The following is a 19,432-nucleotide window of genomic DNA, read 5'->3' on the forward strand; positions in this document are numbered from 1 at the left end:
TACTATGACTTCATCATTCAACCAAAACTGCTCTCTCTCCAAAACTGTTAAATCTAATGGCTCTTTCTCAGGCCTGATTCTTCTTGATCTCTCTGCAGTCTTTGATGCTGCTGATCACCTTTTTATTTTCGATACTTTTGTCTCTCTAGGTTTTCAGTTCCAACCTTTTCAGTTTTTCAGGTGAGGAAATGTTGAGTTTCATGGAGCCTAAGTAATCTAGTCAGCTACCATAACTAATGCTTGAGTTTGAATCCAGGTTGTCCCGACTTCATGTCCAGGCAAGGACAGAGCCCCAGAGAACTCTAAAATCCAAATGGGGAACAATTCTCATCCTTGTGGAACTTCAAATTTCAGGAGAGACATCATCCTTGCACCCTAATGATGGAGGTCCATGGTGGGCCTGGATGAACACAGAGGCTGAGATGATATGAAGGAACATCGCTTGACCCCTAACCTGACTTCTAAATATCTATTTGTCTCTCAGGTCAGAGGACTCAGAAGAACACTACAATGGATAGTGAGAGGTCCCTGTATAGGGGTTTGACGTGAGGGAGGGAAGCTATCAGTTCTGAAGAACTCTGGGGAGGGTCTACCTGGGTTTATGTAAGTTCTAGTAGCTTAATCTCTCTCCCTATTTTTTTCTGAATTAGTCATGTTATAAGAGAAGAATCAGAGCAATAAGGAAAAAATCTCAAAATAGAAAAACAATAGCCCCCAAAACAAAAGAAATAGTATTGTTCAATCAGCATCCATACGCCACAATTGTTTTTTTTTCTGGATTTGGAGATCCTCTTCCATCATGAGTCCCCTGGAACTCTTCTGTACCATTGCATTGGTGAGAAGAATCTAGTCCATCACAGTTGATCAACACACAATGTAGATGATACTGTGTACAATGTTCTTCCGGTTCTGCTCATCTCACTCATCATCAGTTCATGAAAGTCCTTCCAGGTTTCTCTGAACTCCTCCTGCTCATCATTTCCTATAGCACAATAGAATTCCATTACATTCATATACCACAACTCGTTCAGCCATTCCCCAATTGATGGGCATCCCCTCAATTTCCAATTCCTTGCTACCAGAAAAAGAGCAGCTTTAAATATTTTTGTACATGTGGGTCCTTTTCCCTTTTTTATGATCTCTTTGGGAAAAAGACCTAAAAGTGGTATTGCTGGGTCAAAGGGTATGCACAGCTTTATAGCCCTTTGGGCATAATTGCAGATTGTTCTCTAGCTCACTCCCTATTTTTGATCAGGATGTCCCCCAAGGAAAAATGGAAGCACGAATGTGCCCCAAGGCAAGGAGGTGGCGGTGGATGGAATGATGGACCCAGAGTCAGGAAGACCTAAGTTCAAATCCCAGCTCAGACAGTAGCTGAGTGACCTTAGGCAAGTCATTTAACCTCTATTTGCCTGTTGACTCAACCTACCTTCCAGTTTTGTTGTGATGCTCCAAGGAGATGTTAGTAAAGTGCTTAGCACTACCTGGCATGTGCTGTTAAGTTGTTCAGCTGTGTCCAACTCTATGTGACCCTGTGGACTTTGTCAACAGGGTTTTCTTGACAAAGATGCTGGAGTGGTTGGCAATTTCCTTCTCCAGCATGTCCCCATTTAACAGATGAGGAACTGAGGCAAATCGTGCTGAAGTGACTTGTCCATATTTATGAGGTGAGATTTGCACTTAGATCTTCCCAATTTAAGGCCCAGTGCTCTATCCACCCACTACACCACTTAGCCTGGCACTCCGTAGGTGTTATATAAATGTTAGCTGTCATTATTAATATTAGTATCATTATTACTGTTAGCCTTTCTCTGGGTGGAGGAAATAATGACAACTCTTCATATGTCTATAGAACAAGGAAAAAAATATTTTTCTTTTTAGGTATTCAGCTGGACACTCAGGCATATTGAAACGTATGGCCCTGCTGCTTCCAGAGACCCAAAGTTGTCAATGGATCTGCTATTTACCTGTTCCATCAAGACAAGAGGAAATTCTACCTAGAAAGGAGACCCCTGGTCATCCATTAGTCTGTTCAGGGCAGGCTGTAAGCTCAGAGTCAGTCCCTTTCTGGAAGCCTTTCCCTTCCTCAGCCACTCATCTAAACGTATAGCAAAAATATAGTTTAGTGGGAACAGAGTTGAGCTCTAAGTCAAGATACCTTAGTCTTAATCCTAGACCTGCCACAAATTCTTCCTATGAATATGGACAGCTGCCTTGCTTGAGCCTCTGTTTCCTGGTTTATGAAATTGTGAAAATAACATGACTACCCTAATTATTTCACATGGCTAGTGAAGACAATATTCCACAAATCTTAGAGTATGACATAAATGTGATTTATGATTAGATTTAGAGAGACACATTGGTGTAGTGCATGGAGAGTTGAGCTCAATGCCAAGAAGACTTCGGTTCAATTCTTACTTCTGGAAGACACAGGCTGTGTGATCTTGGGCAAGTAACTTTCCCTCTCAGTGCTCTGGGCAGTACTCTAAGACTGGGATTTGGAGAACAAGAATAAACAATATTTTGAAGAGAAAGTGCTGACCTGCATTGGTAGAGACAGTTTACTTGTGTAGGAGTTCCCTGTTGCCATGTAATCACAGGTCAGTGCCACTTCCTATCCCTATTGAGGCTCTGTTCAAGACCACTTCCTCCTAGGTGCTTTAATCCTATGATTATCATAGTACTTTAACTCTCCAGTGGGTACATGATGTAGGTATGTGTGCTTTCTCCAATGGTGTAGGTCACAACCCAGCTACACAAACCCCTGCTGGGTAATTTCTGTTCATCAATTTCCTTAAATTCTCTATTTTTGTTGTTAAGTCATTTTAGTCATGTCTGGTTCTTTGTAATCACATTTGGGGTTTCCTTGGCAACAATATGGGAATGGATTGCCATTTCCTTCTCCAATTCATTTTAGAGGTGATGAAACTGAGGGAAACAAGGTTAAGTGACTTGCCCCAGATCACACATCTAGTAAGTGTCTAAGGCTGGATTTGAACTCGGGTCTTCCTAATTCTAGACCCAGCATTCTATCCACTGAGTTGCTCCAAAATTCTTTACAGAGGTTCCATATTAACATTCTCAGTATGATAACAATTCATATTTAATATCTGTGGAACTCAGTTTCCTTGTCTGTAAAATGAGAGGAGAGGAATAGATGCCTCTGAGGTCCTTTTTCGAGCTCTAGATTGATGATATTAGAGTACTAAGTTTGGTATCTGCATCTCTTACTACTCCACATTGGGCCTGTAAAGTTGCTATCTGTATGGTGGCTAAGATTCTAGCTATACTGTCTAAAAAATCTAATGAGTGGTCATCAATAAATTAGACACTTTAGCAAGAGTTTAGACTTTTAAGCATTTATTAAGGAGCAAAAGAATTTGGTGAAGAGAGAGAGAAAGAAGCCTAGATTCAGCTATCTATCTCAGGGAGTCTGTATCTCTTGTTCCACTCCCCCTGAGGTCCTGGTGAGAGAGAGAGAGAGAGAGAGAGAGAGAGCCTTCTTTGTCCCACAAGCCTCCTGTGAAACTGGGAACATCCCATACACACACACACACACACACACACACACACACACACACACACACACCTCCAAGCTAATTAGCTGGTAGCTTTGATCGACAGCACCCACTAGCAAACATCACTTCCTGACCCCAAGGAACTGACCTTCCAAGCCATATGGTTTGTACTCAGATGCCTTCTCCTCATGGCAGAACTTTCCTACAGTAACTCTCCAGCAGGTGGCATCACTCCAATTATCACAGGGCTCCTGTGCTGGGGATAGGGGTCTCTCAGGGGAGGTCAAAATCCACTTAAAGTAGTGGGAAAGCTTCTAGAAAAAGTCAGAAAACCTGATCTGGGATCCTACCTGTGCCCTCTTACTAGCAACATAACCTCAAGAAAGTTTTCTCATTGTTTGGCCCTCAATTTCCTCATCTGCTAAATGGGATTACTCTCCTTCCCTACCAAAAATTTACATCCAAGGAAGCATTAGAGATAGGATTTGAACCAAGTTTCTTTAATTTCAGTTAGTCCTCTTTAATTCTGGGTTTCTGGTCATTGGTTAGCTGCATGACCTTGAGGAGGTCATTTCTCCCTCCTGGTGCTCACCTTCCTTATCTGTCAAATGAGGAATTTGGACTAGATAAGCTGTAAAGTCCATTCCAGAATTTTTGGATAATAATAGCTGATGTCCATATTACAGTTTGCCATTTGTCATATGGCCTCTAAAGTCTGCCTCATTTTGGCAGAATGATAAGGTGCATAGAAAGATGGCCTCAGAGCCAGGAAGACTGAACTCAAGTGCACATCAATATCATCTGGGCAATTTAGAGGGTTGTCTAGGGAACAAAGGGTTGCATCATGACTATATGACAGACCCACATTGGAAGAAGGAATAACTCCCTTGATCTTCCTAGCAGACCTATGGGGTAGGAGCCAATGAATGGGTTTATTAGCCTCATTCGACAGGAAATGAACCTGAGATTCAGAGAGGTTACTGTACCTGCCCAGGATTTTCTGGTTACCCTCAGAGGTGGAGATCGCTTCTGATCCAAGTTAAACATTCTTATCACTTCACCGTATTGTCTCCATTTCCCATATGCCATGCTGTAGAAATGGACATCTTCCATAGATGATTGCTCCTATGACATTCAGCTTAGATCTTTCTAGCTGGATACCTTGGATTGTTCTCTTTTTTTTCTTTTTTTTTTTTTTTTTGGTGAGGCAATTGGGGTTAAGTGACTTGCCCAGGGTCACACAGCTAGCAAGTATCAAGTGTCTGAGGCCGGATTTGAACTCAGGTCCTCCTGACTCTGGGGCCGGTGCTCTATCCACTGCGCCACCTAGCTGCCCCGGATTGTTCTCTTACTGCTCCATGTGATTAAACTTTGGATCCCTCCAAAAAATGTAAACTCCAAAGTGGCACAGACTGTGACTTCTCCTAAATCACCCACAGCCCAGGCACACTGCTGGGTGCAACATAAAGGCTTGATCAAATTCAAAATGACAGAAGTGAGACTAAAATCCAGGTCTCCTGACTCTAGCATTGGGTAGCCTCTTTATTCAATAGAGGGGCCCAACCAGTTGTCTCTACTGACAGGACCACGGGAGGTCAGAGAAGTGATTAATGCCATACCAGGGCTGGGGCCCAGGTCTCCCAAAGCTAACTCAGTACTCCTGCCTATACATATTCATTTTTTTCTTGCAGGACAATGGGGGTTAAGTGACTTGCCCAGGGTCACACAGCTAGTAAGTATCAAGTGTCTCAGGGCGGATTTGAACTCAGGTACTCCTGAATCCAGGGCTGGTGCTTTATTCACTGGGCCACCTAGCTGCCCCTACATATTCACTTTTAAGTTCCCAGTATAATAGAAGCTCCTTTAAGGCAAGAGTGGTTCCCCCCTCCCCTCCCCATCTGACACCTAGTAGGCACTTGATAAGTGATTGTTGAATTGAATTTCAATGAACTAATTTGAATTGAATTAGGACCAGAAAGATCATTTACTCCAGACTATACCTGACCACCTGTCAGGCATATTGTAGTAGGCATTCCTTTGTAAGAATGGCATGGATTTGATGGTCACTGAGGTCCCTCCCAAATCTGAGATTCTGTGATTCCAGGAACAGAAATTACCAACATCCTTGACAAATGCTCTTCCAGTCACTTTGTGAACACTTGGAAGGCGTGGCGGGGTGGGGTGGGGGAGACACTGTGTTCCTAGGTAACCCACTCAAATTTAGGACACCTCTAATAAGAATGGGAAGGCCTTCTTAAGATCCATCCCTAATCTGCCTCTCTCCAGCTTTCACCCATTGCTCCTAATTCCACCCACAGGAAAGGAGGGGAAACAAATGTTATCCCTATTTGACATGACAGACCTTTCCATGCTTGAACACAACCCTTAGGATAAACATCTTCACCTTCTACAGTAGACACCATATGGTGTGATGTTTGTTCCTCAAACTATCCCAGTTGTCTTCTTTTAGGTGTGTTCTTCAATGGGGTAACTGGAACTGAATAGAATATTCTACAGCAAGAAGTAAAATAAAGCTATCACCTCTATTCATGACTGTATTTCTCAATTAATGTAACCTGGAAGGGTCTTGGCATTTCCCACTGTTGAATCATAGAGAATTTGTAATTCACTGGAAGCCTCAGGTCATTTTCTTTTCTTTTTTTTTTTTGGCAAGGCTATGAGGGTTAAGTGACTTGCCCAGGGTCACACAGCTAGTAAGTGTCAAGTATCTGAGACCAGATTTGAACTCAGGTCCTCCTGAATCCAGGGCTGGTGCTTTATCCACTGTGCCACCTAGCTGCCCTAGGTTATTTTCATAAGATGTTTTCTCTAAACAGGATTCCCCTGTATTGTAATTAAGTTTATTTTTGGAAACCAATCATAAGCCCTTGTATTCAGGTATACTGAAGCCAGGTGATATGGGCTCCACAGATTTTTAATTTGTTTCTTATTGTAAGCATTTATACCTCTGAAATAGGGAAATGCTATAAATCACATCATGGTTTATTGTTTTATTGACTCTCTAGATTTTAGAAGGTGGTGGGGAAAATGTTAATAATGCAAATTAAACTTTAAAGTGGGTCCTGTGATTTCAGGCACCTACTTGCTTAACCTTATACCAGCATCCCACCATTTACATTCATCTCTCTTAAATTCAGTCTTATTTACTTCTGCTCATTTATGTGGCCTCTTGAAGTCTTGGTCCAACCTTATTATACATGATTGTGAAATCTTTGAGCACAGGGATTTTATTTTGTCTCTTTTTATATCCCTAGTGCTTAGCACAGTGCCTGATACAAAGTACATGCTCAACAAATGCTTATTGACTGACTGATTGAATAAAGGCTTTCCAACTCAATTATATATTTTACTCCCACATAGAGAACTTTTTTGCTATTGTATGTGTATAACACTCCAATCAGGCATCTGCTGGTAAATATTTAACAACCAGCTCTCTGTAAATAAATGTATGCTGGACATATCTTCCTGACAAGGTCCAGCACTCTATCCATTGGACCACCAAACTGCCCTTAGATGTTAAAAGACTTGTTTCTAGCATGTGTCAGAGGTGGAATCTGTATATGTTTAAATATTAGTATATTCTTTACTCTTATGTGATGTAAGCTCCCTGAAGACACAATTATTTCATTTTTGTCTCTTTATCTCCAGAGCCTAGCAGTCCCTTAGTCAACAGGCATTTATTAAACCTTTACTCTGTGTCAGGCATTGTGCTAAGAACAAAGGATACAGAGAAAAGGCAAAACCTTGTCTCTCCTCTCAGGGAGCTCACGTTGTGAGACCAATAATTCATAATTAAAGAATGCTTATTGATGGATTAATTTATGGATATGGAATCAGTCATCCTAAGAGTTAGTTATCTCTCCCATCACCTACAAATTTCACCAGCATTCCTTCTTCCAAATCATGGATAAAATGTTAACTTGTCCAGACCCAAACTCAGATGCTTAAGCCTCTTCATAAGATGTGTCCTTTCAAGTTCATATAGATTTCTTTGCATCTGGACATTTGGACAGTCCCAAATCCACTTATCTTTCTTTTCATCTCACTCACATTCCTCCATTTCATCCACAAGTATGGCAAGAGGAACTCTGACAAATGCTTTGCTGAAATCTAGGTGGATTTTGAATGACCAGGAGTCCAGGCTGTATAGCTCAGAAACTTACTAGTTGTGTGATGATGGACAAGTCACTTAAACTCCCTCAGCCTCACTTTTCTCATCTGTATAATGAAGATAACAATAGCACCCCCACTTCCAAGTTTGAAAATCAAATGAAGTAATATTTGTCAAGTGCTTTGCAGGTCTTAAAATGTTATTTATTCATTCATTCATTTTATTATTATTATATCAAGGTGAAAATGAGAACATTTTGGAAGAAGCAGAAATTACTTTGTTACTCAAGGAAAACTAAAAGGAAGAGGTATCTTGGAATGAGTTCTCTCTCTTAGGGGAGGAGTTGAAAGAAAATTCTTTGTTCATCATTTAGTCAAGTAAACAAAGATATTTCTCCCTGGAGAGTGAAATATAACTTCTGCTCAAAATATTAGCTTGTAGGCCCTGTGGAATAAAAATTGCATATATTAATGAAAGTTCAAAACCTCCCCGAAGTAAAATGTAATTTGTTCTCTACCAGAAGATTCATTCATCAGGGAGATCAAAAACCATGCAATCTCAGATTCATAACAGATTTCAGAGCACAAATACTCCAAGCTCCTCCCAATTTCTACAATATCAATAAAATGGCCAGCCATCATCTGCTTGAAGACCTCCAATAAAAGGGATCTACTATTTCTGGAGTGAGCCCAATGAATTTCTGGGCAATATGCATGTTTAGGAACCTTTTCTTTAAGTGAAGATAAATCTGCCTCTCTGCACCTTCCACCTAGCACTCTGAGCTTTATCCTCTGGAATCTAGGTAAATTTTATCTGTATCTAGGTGGATCTTAGGCAGTGATTGTGTGCCTCCATCAAGCACTTCACTTTCCTATAGTAGCAATAGACTTTTCATCCTTTCATCACCACACACACTTATTAAGTGCTTACTATGTGTCATGATCTGTGTTAAATCCTGGAGACACAGAAAAAAGCCAGAAACTGTCCCTTCCTAAAGGAGTTCAATAAGAGATACAACTTGCTAATAACTATTATGTTTGAAATATATAAAATGTAAATGTCAGGTAATCATCCAGGGTTAGGGGTAGGGGTGGTGTGGGGGCTGAGCAAAGCTTTCTGTAGAAGGTGAAATGTGAGTTTTCAATCTTGAAGAAATTCAGAGAAATTAGAAGTCAGAGGTGAAAGAAGAGTGTTGGAGCAGCCATGGAGGAAAGGCAGGATAAATGAAATGGATTGCCATTTTTGAGGAAGAGGAAGTCACAGATTGTGACTCCTCCATCAGGTCATTAGATTCCTCAGGACAGGGTTTGTCTTCCTTATCACTGTTTTCCTTACTGAGAAATCAGGCTTTCACTCTCCCACCAAACTAAGAGCTCCCCAAGAATGCATCTACCCCGTCAGGATTATTACTTCTTAAATAAGCTCGGGGCAGCTATGTGGCTCAGTGGATAGATTGCCAGTCCTGGAGTCAGAAGGACCTGAGTTCAAATCCAGCCTTGCTAAGTGACCCTGGGCCAGTCATTTAACCTTGTTTGCCTCAGTTTGCTCATCTATAAAATGAGGTATAAAAAGAAATGGCAAATCATTCCAATATCTTTGCCAAGAAATCCCCAAATAGGGTCATGACGAGTTGGATTTGACTAAAAAATTAAAAATGAACAACAACAAAAAGATAAATCAACTTAATTCAACCAACATTTGCAAAAACTACCTATGTTCATGGCACTGTGCCAGTCCCTGCTCTTCATCTCTCCCCAAACACATGGTGGTTATTATATTGTATGGTTTCCTTTCTTTACCACATTTCATTTCTACTCTTATACCTGTCAGTACATGGTAGGTTCTTTCTAACATCAGCTGTCCCAGCTAGACGTGATAGGACAGCAGAGACTTAGACTCATCCCCAAATGAAAGGGGATAAGAGGTTGGGAGCCCTGGGGCACAAAGGAGCCTCATTTCCCTCTCAGGCAATGTGAAAGGAACAAGATTTGGGCACTGGTAGCTACAAAAATTGAGCTGAAGTTGAGGAAACCAAACAATCTTCAGCATAAGAAAAGAAAGCAAAAGAGAGGGCCATTCTTATTCAGGCTACACATTCTAAGATATTTGCTCTGAGAGAAAATGAGGCAGGCGAGCCTTCTTGAAAATAGGGAGGAAGAGCTTAGACTATTAAACTCTAGTGATGGAGGAGACTTAGTCCTTGCTCTTTTAATTCTTTTTTTTTTTTTTTTTTTTTTTTTTTATTGTGGCAATTGGGGTTAAGTGACTTGCCCAGGGTCACACAGCTAGTAAGTGTTAAGTGTCTGAGGTCGGATTTGAACTCAGGTACTCCTGACTCCAGGGCTGGTGCTCCATCCACTGCGCCATCTAGCTGCCCAGTCCTTGCTCTTAATGACCACCTAGACTCATGTGGGTGACATAGCCCATGACTCTAAGTGACTATTAATCTGATGGGGAGAAGAGATGTAGACACAACACACACACACACTCAATGAACTGAGAAGGGACTGGACATAGATGGACAGTTTCTTCCCCAAATCTGTCCACATTCTAAAGGGAAGATTACCCACCTTTTGTAAATTCTCCCCAAAATTTCCTCCTCTATCATTCATTTACAAAGTCATGGAGATTGAACCAATTTTTGATAGGGGAAGAGACCATTTCTGTTTGTTAATTCCTTTCATTGTCACATTAATTTTATATCAAAGTTAAATGTTCTTACTCTTAGGTTGATGTCCCCTGAATTGTCTGGGAATGGAGAATGTGCTATTGGATTCAGTAAGCTTTTGTTAAGCATATAATAACTGTGAGGCACTATGACAGATTCTAGAGATATAAAGAAATGAATAAGGAACTTTGAATATGCCTTTACCATGTAATAAACACTGTAACAAATTTTGGGGAAACTCCCAGAAAACCCTGTATAAATGTACGGCAGGACTTCATTATACTAAGAGTTCTCCATTATTCTTTACCATCCTTTCTTGGCACTATTTCACTCTCTGATTGCAGAAGCATAAGAATCCACCCTATCACTGACTTTCAAGGACAGTATTGTATTTCCAGTTAAATACATTGGCTACTTATGATCCTGGCACTGGGCAGAGATGCTCCCATTAGTCTTCTGTATATCCCACATTTAATGGTGATGCTTTGAATTTCCCTCCTGTGCCCCATGTCTTAGAGGGATAGGCCAGTTGGAGGTTCCTTCTCTATAAGGAATATGTCATAACAATCAAAGTTGATCCAAGGTGTAATGAGCTGCTTCATAAAGTAGTGAGCTCCCCCTTACCCAAGGTCTCTGAGCAGAGGGTGTCTGATCTCTGGCCAGGGATTCTTGAGTAGCAGAATTCTGCTTTTATATGGTTTCTACTAAAGTGCCATTCAGGTCCCTTCCATCCCTAAGAACCTGTGCTTCTGGGATTCTTTCTAGAAAGTGCAGTATTGTGAATAGCACCCCCAAATGGAAACTGGTTCTGTCCCCTGGTGATTTCCCCTTTTCACTCCTTTCCCTCTGTCCACAGAAACATATTGTCTTCCTCTTCTTTCATGTTATGAAGATTTTAGCATAGCTCAGCACCAAGAAAAAGACTGCCAGGATGCTCAGGGTGACAGTCCAAGGACTTTCCAGCAACTGCAGAAAATGACCCAACAAATCAATCAGTGTGAAGGAAGACAATTTTTGTCATGGGGATTGGGTATGTGTCCAGTGGGACATCTGCTCTTGGGCCACTCACCAACATGGATGGACATGGGAAGGGGACTGGAGAATTCTACAGACTCACTCCCTAGGATTTGGCTCAACCAGTTTGGCTGAAAAACTCACCAGGGTACAACAGCTGGTTTCTCCAGCTCACTAGGCTCTACCACACAAGTGTAACCTGCCTCTGTGTCCCCTAGGGGGAGCTCCAGGGTGACTCAGAGAGAGAAAGTATCCATATGGTCTTCTCCCATATTGTGATGGATCTGGGCTAGGAGCCTGTGCCAAAGCAGGAGAAGGTGATTGTGCCATTGGGGGAATCACGGCAGGACACAGACACCTCAGAAAAGCACTAAGGGAAGAAAGCAAGAGAGAAGGCATTATACCTAACACTCATTAGGATCTGTACACTGTATTTCCTTGTACTCTTCCATGAACTCTATATCTTGCACTGGGCTATTTACATGCAGTTCTCTTAATTACTATAGGAACCCCACGAGGGCAAAAACAATTTTGATTTAAAAAAAATTCCCAGTACTTAGCCTAGTGCGTGGCACATACTAAGTGCTTTATAAATTCTTATTAGTTAAGTTATCGTCATTATTGATGGTGAGCTATTAACATCTGGAACAGACTGTCAGAATAGGAATTGGTTGGGGCAGCTAGATGGCACAGTGGTTAAAGCACCGGCCCTGAATTCAGGAGGACCTGAGTTCAAATCCGGCCTCAGACACTTGACACTTACTAGCTATGTGACCCTGGGCAAGTCACTTAACCCCCATTGCCTGCAAAAAAAAAAAAAAGAATAGGAATTGGTTTCCCTCTCATTACAGTATTCAAATAAAGGCTAGATGAACAACTATTGGGAATGTTTTAGACAGAAATGCTTTTCAGGTATGGGGTGGCCTGTGAGGTCCTTATACAGTCTGAAATTCTGAGTCTGTCATACCAGGAGATGTCTAAGCTGGCTACAAGTGGTGATAAGCATCTGATTTGTTATACAAGCCATACTCAAAGCTTCACCTGCTTGGAAGGACCAACCAGAAAACACTGGTGCCTTGGATCATGATTCCCTACCTGGGAACCATGGATGCCTACCACCTGGGCTCCATCTTAGATATCCAGTTTAGCAAAAATGATCACAGGGATGTAAGTCTATAGGGTGGAGTGGGAAGGATGCTGAGCTTGGAGTGATAGCACCTGCCTGATTGAAATCCTGCCTCTGCCTCTGTGGGACTTTGGACGAGTAGTTTCACTTCTCTGGGTCTCAGCTTCCTCTAAATGAGGATATGAGAGGGTTGGGGAAGAAGGCTTCTGAGGTCCCTTCCAAGCTTTGAAGAACTGGAAGAAAGCATAGAATCCATCTCGTCCAGTCCCCTCATTTTACAGGTGGAGAAATTAAGGCCCAGGGAAAGGGAGTTGCTCTGATTCATATAGCAGATTTGAGATTAAAATCTGTGTTCTTTCCACTGAATGTTTTTTTGTTTGGTGGGGCAATGAGGGGTAAGTGACTTGCCCAGAGTCACACAGCTAGTAAGTGTCAAATGTCTGAGGCCAGATTTGAACTCAGGACCTCCTGAATCCAGGGCCAGTGTTTTATCCACTGTGCCACCTAGCTATCTCCTGATATGCTTTTGATATATGATAAAACTATGTATCATAAGTATATATTATTTTTCAAATATATGAAATTCTGTCTTCATAGTTCATATTTATATGTCTTAAGTTACCTTTATTTAGGTGTATAATCAACTCCTGGTTTTTTGTTGACATAATACACTATTCCATTCCCTTTGGAATACAAAGTAATTAGGTCTTCAAATTGCCTTTCCTTTCTATTTGAACATCTTTCTTCCTGCCACTTTCAAAATGCATTTGTCATTGAAACTGTTAAATTGAACCACCATGTATCTTGGAGTTGGGAGAGTGTTTTGAATTCTTTTGATCTGTGGCTTGCTGTCTATATTTTATAATCTAGGCAAGTTTGTTGTATTACATTATAATTGTAGTTTGATTTTTTTGTTTGTTTTCTTCTGAAAGACCTATCATCCTCAAATTTCCAAGTATGTCCTATCTTCAAGGTCAATTGTTTCAGCATAATAGAATTTGTGTTTTCTTTTAACATTATTGCATTTTTATGTCTCTTCTGACAATAGTTTTTCCTTTTAGAAATGTTTTTTTCAAATCTGTTGTTGATATTGAAAGGAACACATTGGATAGGGACTCATAAAGGACTAAAGCCCAGAAGAAAAATCTCCCTTATAGCTTGCCTGGATGAATCATGGAATATAGATGTAGATAAAAATGAATGGTTTACTTAATAATCAAGGAAGTGGGAAATTTTCATAAAGAAAAACTAAACAAATAACCGTGTGTATTGGCCTTAAGGGTGAAGGGAAAGTCCAGTTCAAATTCTACTATCTAGACTCTGCCCTACTGGTTATGTCTCCTTTGTCTGTACTCCATTCTCTTTAAAGTAACTCCTTACCCCTTTCAGGACATTAGCAGCTTACTTTATTATGAAAATTTTTTTCTGATTATCTCAAAATGGTTGAGTTCACTTCAGAATCATTCCCAGCCCTTTCCCAATGTTTCAGCTTATGTCCTTGTTTTTCACACTCTATGTATGTATCATCTGAGTACAATTTTCTCTCCTCTATCTAGCCTGGGGATATTTGAGAAGGGTTGTTTTTCTCCCATCAGACCTAGAAGGTCATTATCTCAGTCTTCTTTTTTCTTACCTACCTTTGTCCTCCTTGACTTACTTGGCTGGGCCTCGTTGAGGGAACCACACTAAGCATAAGTAGCTAGAATGTGCATGAATGAGCTGCTTTCCTTCCATGACTCTCCATTTCTATTCTGTAGGCAATTTCCTGATCTACTTAACAATACTTTATTTGGGGAAATGGCTTATCCTCAAACCTTGAATCCCAAATATTGTTTTCAGGGGAAATGTGGCTCCTATAATCTCAAGGGCTCCTGAATCCTCATCCTTAACCTAGTGAGTGATGGCTCAACCAGGATTCTACCCTCTTATCATTTCCAGTGGGGACATTTTGTCACCAAGGAGAATTAGTTTCTTCTTGGTAGGCATAAGAGTAGCAATGGAGCCTTTGAGAAGGGCAGAAAACCCTTAGAGGCCTTAACCGCTTAGAGCAGGGAACAATATAGTCCTAGGAATTTCAAAATGTTAGTAGAAATAAATTTATCTAAGAAATTATCAAGGTTGATGAGGAAGAAAAAACATGCTTTGGAGGTAGTTTCAATCTGACAAGGGAGATAAAGTCATAACATCTAAGTTAATGTTTATATTCAACATGCAGTACATGGTCAGGAAATGATTGATATTAAGGTCACAGGATTCAGGAATGATTACTCACACAGTAGGAATTACAGACCTTGTATAAGTGGTGCTCAATGTGCCCAGACATCTCTAGACAGAAATTCCATTGCATCAAACCACAAACCTGTGTTGATGTTGGGGAAGGTGATGTGTTCATGAATGATGGGTCCTGGAGGAGTGGGAGAGAAGGTGGTTGAGAAGGAGAGAGTTCCCAGGAAACGCCTTCATACTCCTGGTCATCCCCTGATCCACTAAGAAATGATTTCGTTCTTTAATAATCCTTCTACCATTCTTTACCTCATAATCTCCTATCCAGATATGCAACCTTCCCTTCAAATTTTAACCTTTTGGTTTTTGTGGTATCTGGAGATCTTCTCCACTCTCACACTGAAAAAGCAGTGCAGGAACTGGGGATGCCATCAAAGAGAAGCCTTTTGGGAGTGACCCAATTGTTGGCCACTATTAGGGAAGTGAGCAAAACCAAATGTCAAGTAGGTGTCTGTGGGAGGAGAACCAGACCTTGGGCTGTGAGTGGGGGGGATACAAAGAGGAAGTTCAAGGAGGAAGAAGGATTGATCAAGGGAATTTATAGAACATTTCTGACATTGTCTCAGAATCACTTATAGGTCACTTGAATACTACTGGAGGGAGGGGAAAGGGATGCACAAAAGTAACTATAATATGAATGAAAGTGCAAAAGGTCTGGGAAAAGCCATAAGAAAATAAATGAGGGAGAGATCACCTTTACTTGGTCAGTCCTAGGGGCAAGTAGCACATGGACAACATGAGTTCAACTTTTAAAGAAAGGAAGACACTCAACATATGTAAATTGGAGGAAGAAAGGAGTCCATTCCACAAAATGAGGACTGCATTAGCCAAGATAGAGAAACAGGAGAAGGTAGGGTAAGAACACGATATAGAGAAAATGCTAGTTATTTCTAGAATGTATGTAAAAGGGAGCAGAAAGTAAAAAGACTGGAAATGTAGCCTGAAGCCACACTAGAAAAAATAAAACCTTTAATGCTCAAGTCGGTAATTTTAATGGGTAGATCCCCACAGCTTTTTGGTAAAGGAATGACGTGAATGGGGCGGGATATGAGGAAGATGATGTAGTAATACCTATGGTAAGAGGGAAGAGTGACAGAGGTAGGTAAGCCTATCAGGAGACTATTACAAAAGGATAAGTGAAATGAGATGAGGAATTGAAGAAGGGCATTTGGAATTCAGGTGGTCAGAGAGTGGTCAGACATGCACAATATCATGGTGGCTGAATCCATACATTACGATGACTGATTGAATAATTGAAGTGGTGGAGAGGAAGGATTGAAAGCCTGTTCCTGGGAGGTTGGTGACTTCAATAATCTGAGTAGAGAAGTTAGAAGAAGACATGGGTTTTGCCATAAAGATGATGAATTTGTAAGACTATAGAATCAGAGAGGGCAGCTGGATGGTGCAATGGATAAGCACATAAGGAACATTCATCTTCCTGAGTTCAAATATAGCCTCAGACACTTACTAGCTGTGTGACCTTAGGCAAGTCACTTAATCCTGTTTGCCTTCATTTCTCATCTTTAAATGAGCTGGAGAAGGAAATGGCAAACTACTCCAGTTTCTTTGCAAAGAATACTCTGAATGGGATCACAGAGAGTTGCACATGACTGAAATGACTCAACCACCACCACCACCACAACAACAACAAAAGGCTCAGAGATCTAGAGCTGGAAGGAGTCTCAATGGTCATTTAGTTCAATCCTCTTATTTGATAAATGAGTGAATTGAGGCCCAGAGATATTTAGTTGCTTGCCTGAGGTCACACAGGGAGAAAACATCCAGTTTAACACCCAGATCTACAGGGGTTTCAACACAGGTTCTCTGACATTAAATTCATTCATCTTTCTGTTCTCTGCTGATTCGAACATTTTCTTGACCTGTTTCCAACCTCTGACACTGTGGATCACCCTCTTTTCCTTGAGACTCTCTTTTTTTTATTTTTGCAGGGCAATGAGGGTTAAGTGACTTGCCCAGGGTCACACAGCTAGTAAGTGTCAAGTGTCTGAAGTCACATTTGAATTCAGGTCCTCCTGAATACAGGGCTGGTACTTTATCCACTGCCCCACATAGCTGCCCCCAAGACTCTCTTTTCTCCTGGTTCTTCTCCTATTATATTGCTGCTTCTCAGTTTTGCTGAATTTTTATCCATGTCAAACAGAAAATTACTGAGGACGTCTCTCCAGCCTCTGTTTTGGCCCCCTTCCCCTTTTATCACTTGTTCCTCTGTGTTCAGTTCACTCCACAAATGATTCTCAAATCCATTTTTCCATCCTCTTTCTCTCCTGGGCACCGGTTCCTCACCATTAATTTCCTATTGGACATCCCTTTGCCATCTCAAACTCAACATGTCCAAACCAGAACTCATTACCTTTCCCCCAAAACCCTGCCCTTTTCTGAATTTCACTATTACTGTTGAGAACACCTCTATCCTTCCTGTCACCCGGGGTCTTAACGTGTCATCACTAATTCCTCTCTCTTACACAAATCACATAGCCAATCCTTTTTTTACATCTTGCCCTATTCTAGTTCAGACCCTCATCACCTCAGCTCTGAACTATTGCAATAGCCTCTAATTGGTTTTAATGCCCAAAGTATATTCCTACTCTGAATCTCCTACAATCTGCTTCTCCAGTGTTTGCCTAAAGGTCTAACTATATCAACTCTCTCTGATCAATAAACTCCAGTGGTTTCCTATTACTCCTAGGGAAAAATATAAATATGACAAAATTTAATATTTATCATAACCTGACCCCCATCCTGCCTTTCTAAACTTCTTATATTCCACTATATCCCAGACATACGACCCAGACATAATAGCCTAATTGTTGTTATTTGCATGTGACATTCCATCTTTCATCCCTCCCAGCTTTTGACTCTTAGAATCTCTGGGTTCCTTTAAAAATTCTGCAGAAGATTATTACTTGTCCCTCAGTCACTAGTGCCATCCATTCTAAGATGACTTTGTGAAGTTCCGTCTCACTTAGATCCGATTGGTGATATCATGGTCCTCTTCAAGAATGAAGAATCAACCACCACCACCACCACCACCTTCCACTGACTGTATTTGCCTAATATGTTTTGGTTTACATGTGTTGTTCCTCCATTAGACTGTAACCTCCGGGAGGGTAGCAATTATTTTGATGTCCTTTGTATCTTTGGTACATAGCCCTGTGCCTGGTATGTGTTAAGTGCTTAATGAATGCTTACTGGTTGATTGTTCTGCATGAGCTGAGCACTTGAGAGATACCCACAAGGCAGTTAGAACTACAAGTGCAGAGCTGCAGGGAGAAGTTCAGGTGGACACATAGATAAGGTGATCACCAATGTGGAGGTGGCAACCAAACCCAGGAACAAATATGAGACAAGTTTCTCTAGGACCAGCCACGTAAGACCCAATCATTCCCCCAGATTCATACACTAGGATGAGACATAGTACAGCTCTAAGAGAAAGCCTGACTCTGAGACAGTTAGACACCAGCATGTAAAGATTACCTGTGTGATTCAATGCCCAGCCCTGCAAAATAACCCAATTAGGTCAGGGACTGACATTGTTGGGATAGTGATCACTGACAAGAGAGCTTCGTCCAGTTATTACTGTGCCTACTGTGCCCTGTACATAGTAGATGCTTAAAATTTGTTGAATGGATTGAATTCAATTAAACATAGTCAGTCGACTTCTGGCTTTGTAAACTAATTTGCTAACTTCTTCCTTAGGGACTTGGGGCCCTGCTTCTATAGCATCAGTACTTAGAAGACTGGAATCAATGAGCCACAGCCCCTTGTTGGCATAAGTCATTGCCATGGATAGACATCTAAAGGCATCTATCGTTTTAAATTAAAGATCCTTTTGAGGAGAGGGTGCCATCTCCACCACTGATGGGCAGAGAAGCCCAAGAGAACTGGCAATAACTATATTTCCTGGCCACCAACTCGGCTAATAGCTCAGTCCCCACAACTATATCCCGTGGTGGAGAGGTGACCTGTCAACGACCTCTATAAATTCTATCCTCTCCCCTGCTCCTCAGCAATCACAAGTATTGGAGACCCAGAAAAGAAACTCTAAGCACCAAAAGCCTTCATAACCAAATGGCGTTTTGACATCAAAATTGGTTATGATTTCATCAATGAAAATGATATTAAAGAAGAGGCATTACCATTTACTTTACCACCATACCCCAAGGATCTTGGGACCCTTCCACCTAACTTCCAGATGACAGCTCCTGTGTGTTGTCTACCCCATTAGAATGTTATTGTTTTGTCTTATTTTTCTACTTTTCTTCACAGCCCACAGAATGTTATTTCATACATAGTAATCCATTATTATTTTCATTTATTCATTAAGCCAAGGGGTCCATAAGGATTTGGAGTTTGTTTCCCTCATTGGACCATGAAACCCCTAAGATAGCTTTTGTCTTCTTCATTTGAATTCAGTTGACATTTACAAATGTGGATGGCACTGTGCCAGTCCCCATTCTGGGGAACAACACCTGAAGGGGATTAGACTCTGAGGTTTCCTGCCCTAACCACAGTCTCTATTTCCCTTCTATTCACCTACCAGAATTAGATAGCTTCTGCCTGGTGACAAATGTTCTGGTTTGCACTGACAGGAGGACAGGGTCTGGGAATCACCAATACCTGTTTGAGCGTGGATGAGGAATAGGGAAACATTGTATATATAAATATACCTG

The 19,432-nt window shown here is 41.1% G+C and overlaps 1 protein-coding gene across 1 annotated transcript in view; it reads left to right on the forward strand.

The window, feature by feature from the left end:
• The window catches only part of LOC122739610 (major histocompatibility complex class I-related gene protein-like), a 39,322-nt gene extending 19,918 nt beyond the window's left edge, over positions 1–19,404 (forward strand). The window contains exons 7-8 of the mRNA XM_043981280.1: positions 11,175–11,348; positions 19,352–19,404. Coding sequence (XP_043837215.1) covers positions 11,175–11,348; positions 19,352–19,404 — 227 coding nt within the window. The remainder of the gene's footprint in view (positions 1–11,174; positions 11,349–19,351) is intronic.
• The last annotated feature ends 28 nt before the right edge of the window (positions 19,405–19,432 follow it).

The sequence above is a fragment of the Dromiciops gliroides genome, chromosome 2, assembly GCF_019393635.1.
Source record: "Dromiciops gliroides isolate mDroGli1 chromosome 2, mDroGli1.pri, whole genome shotgun sequence".
In the NCBI taxonomy this organism is placed as follows: Eukaryota; Metazoa; Chordata; class Mammalia; order Microbiotheria; family Microbiotheriidae; genus Dromiciops; species Dromiciops gliroides.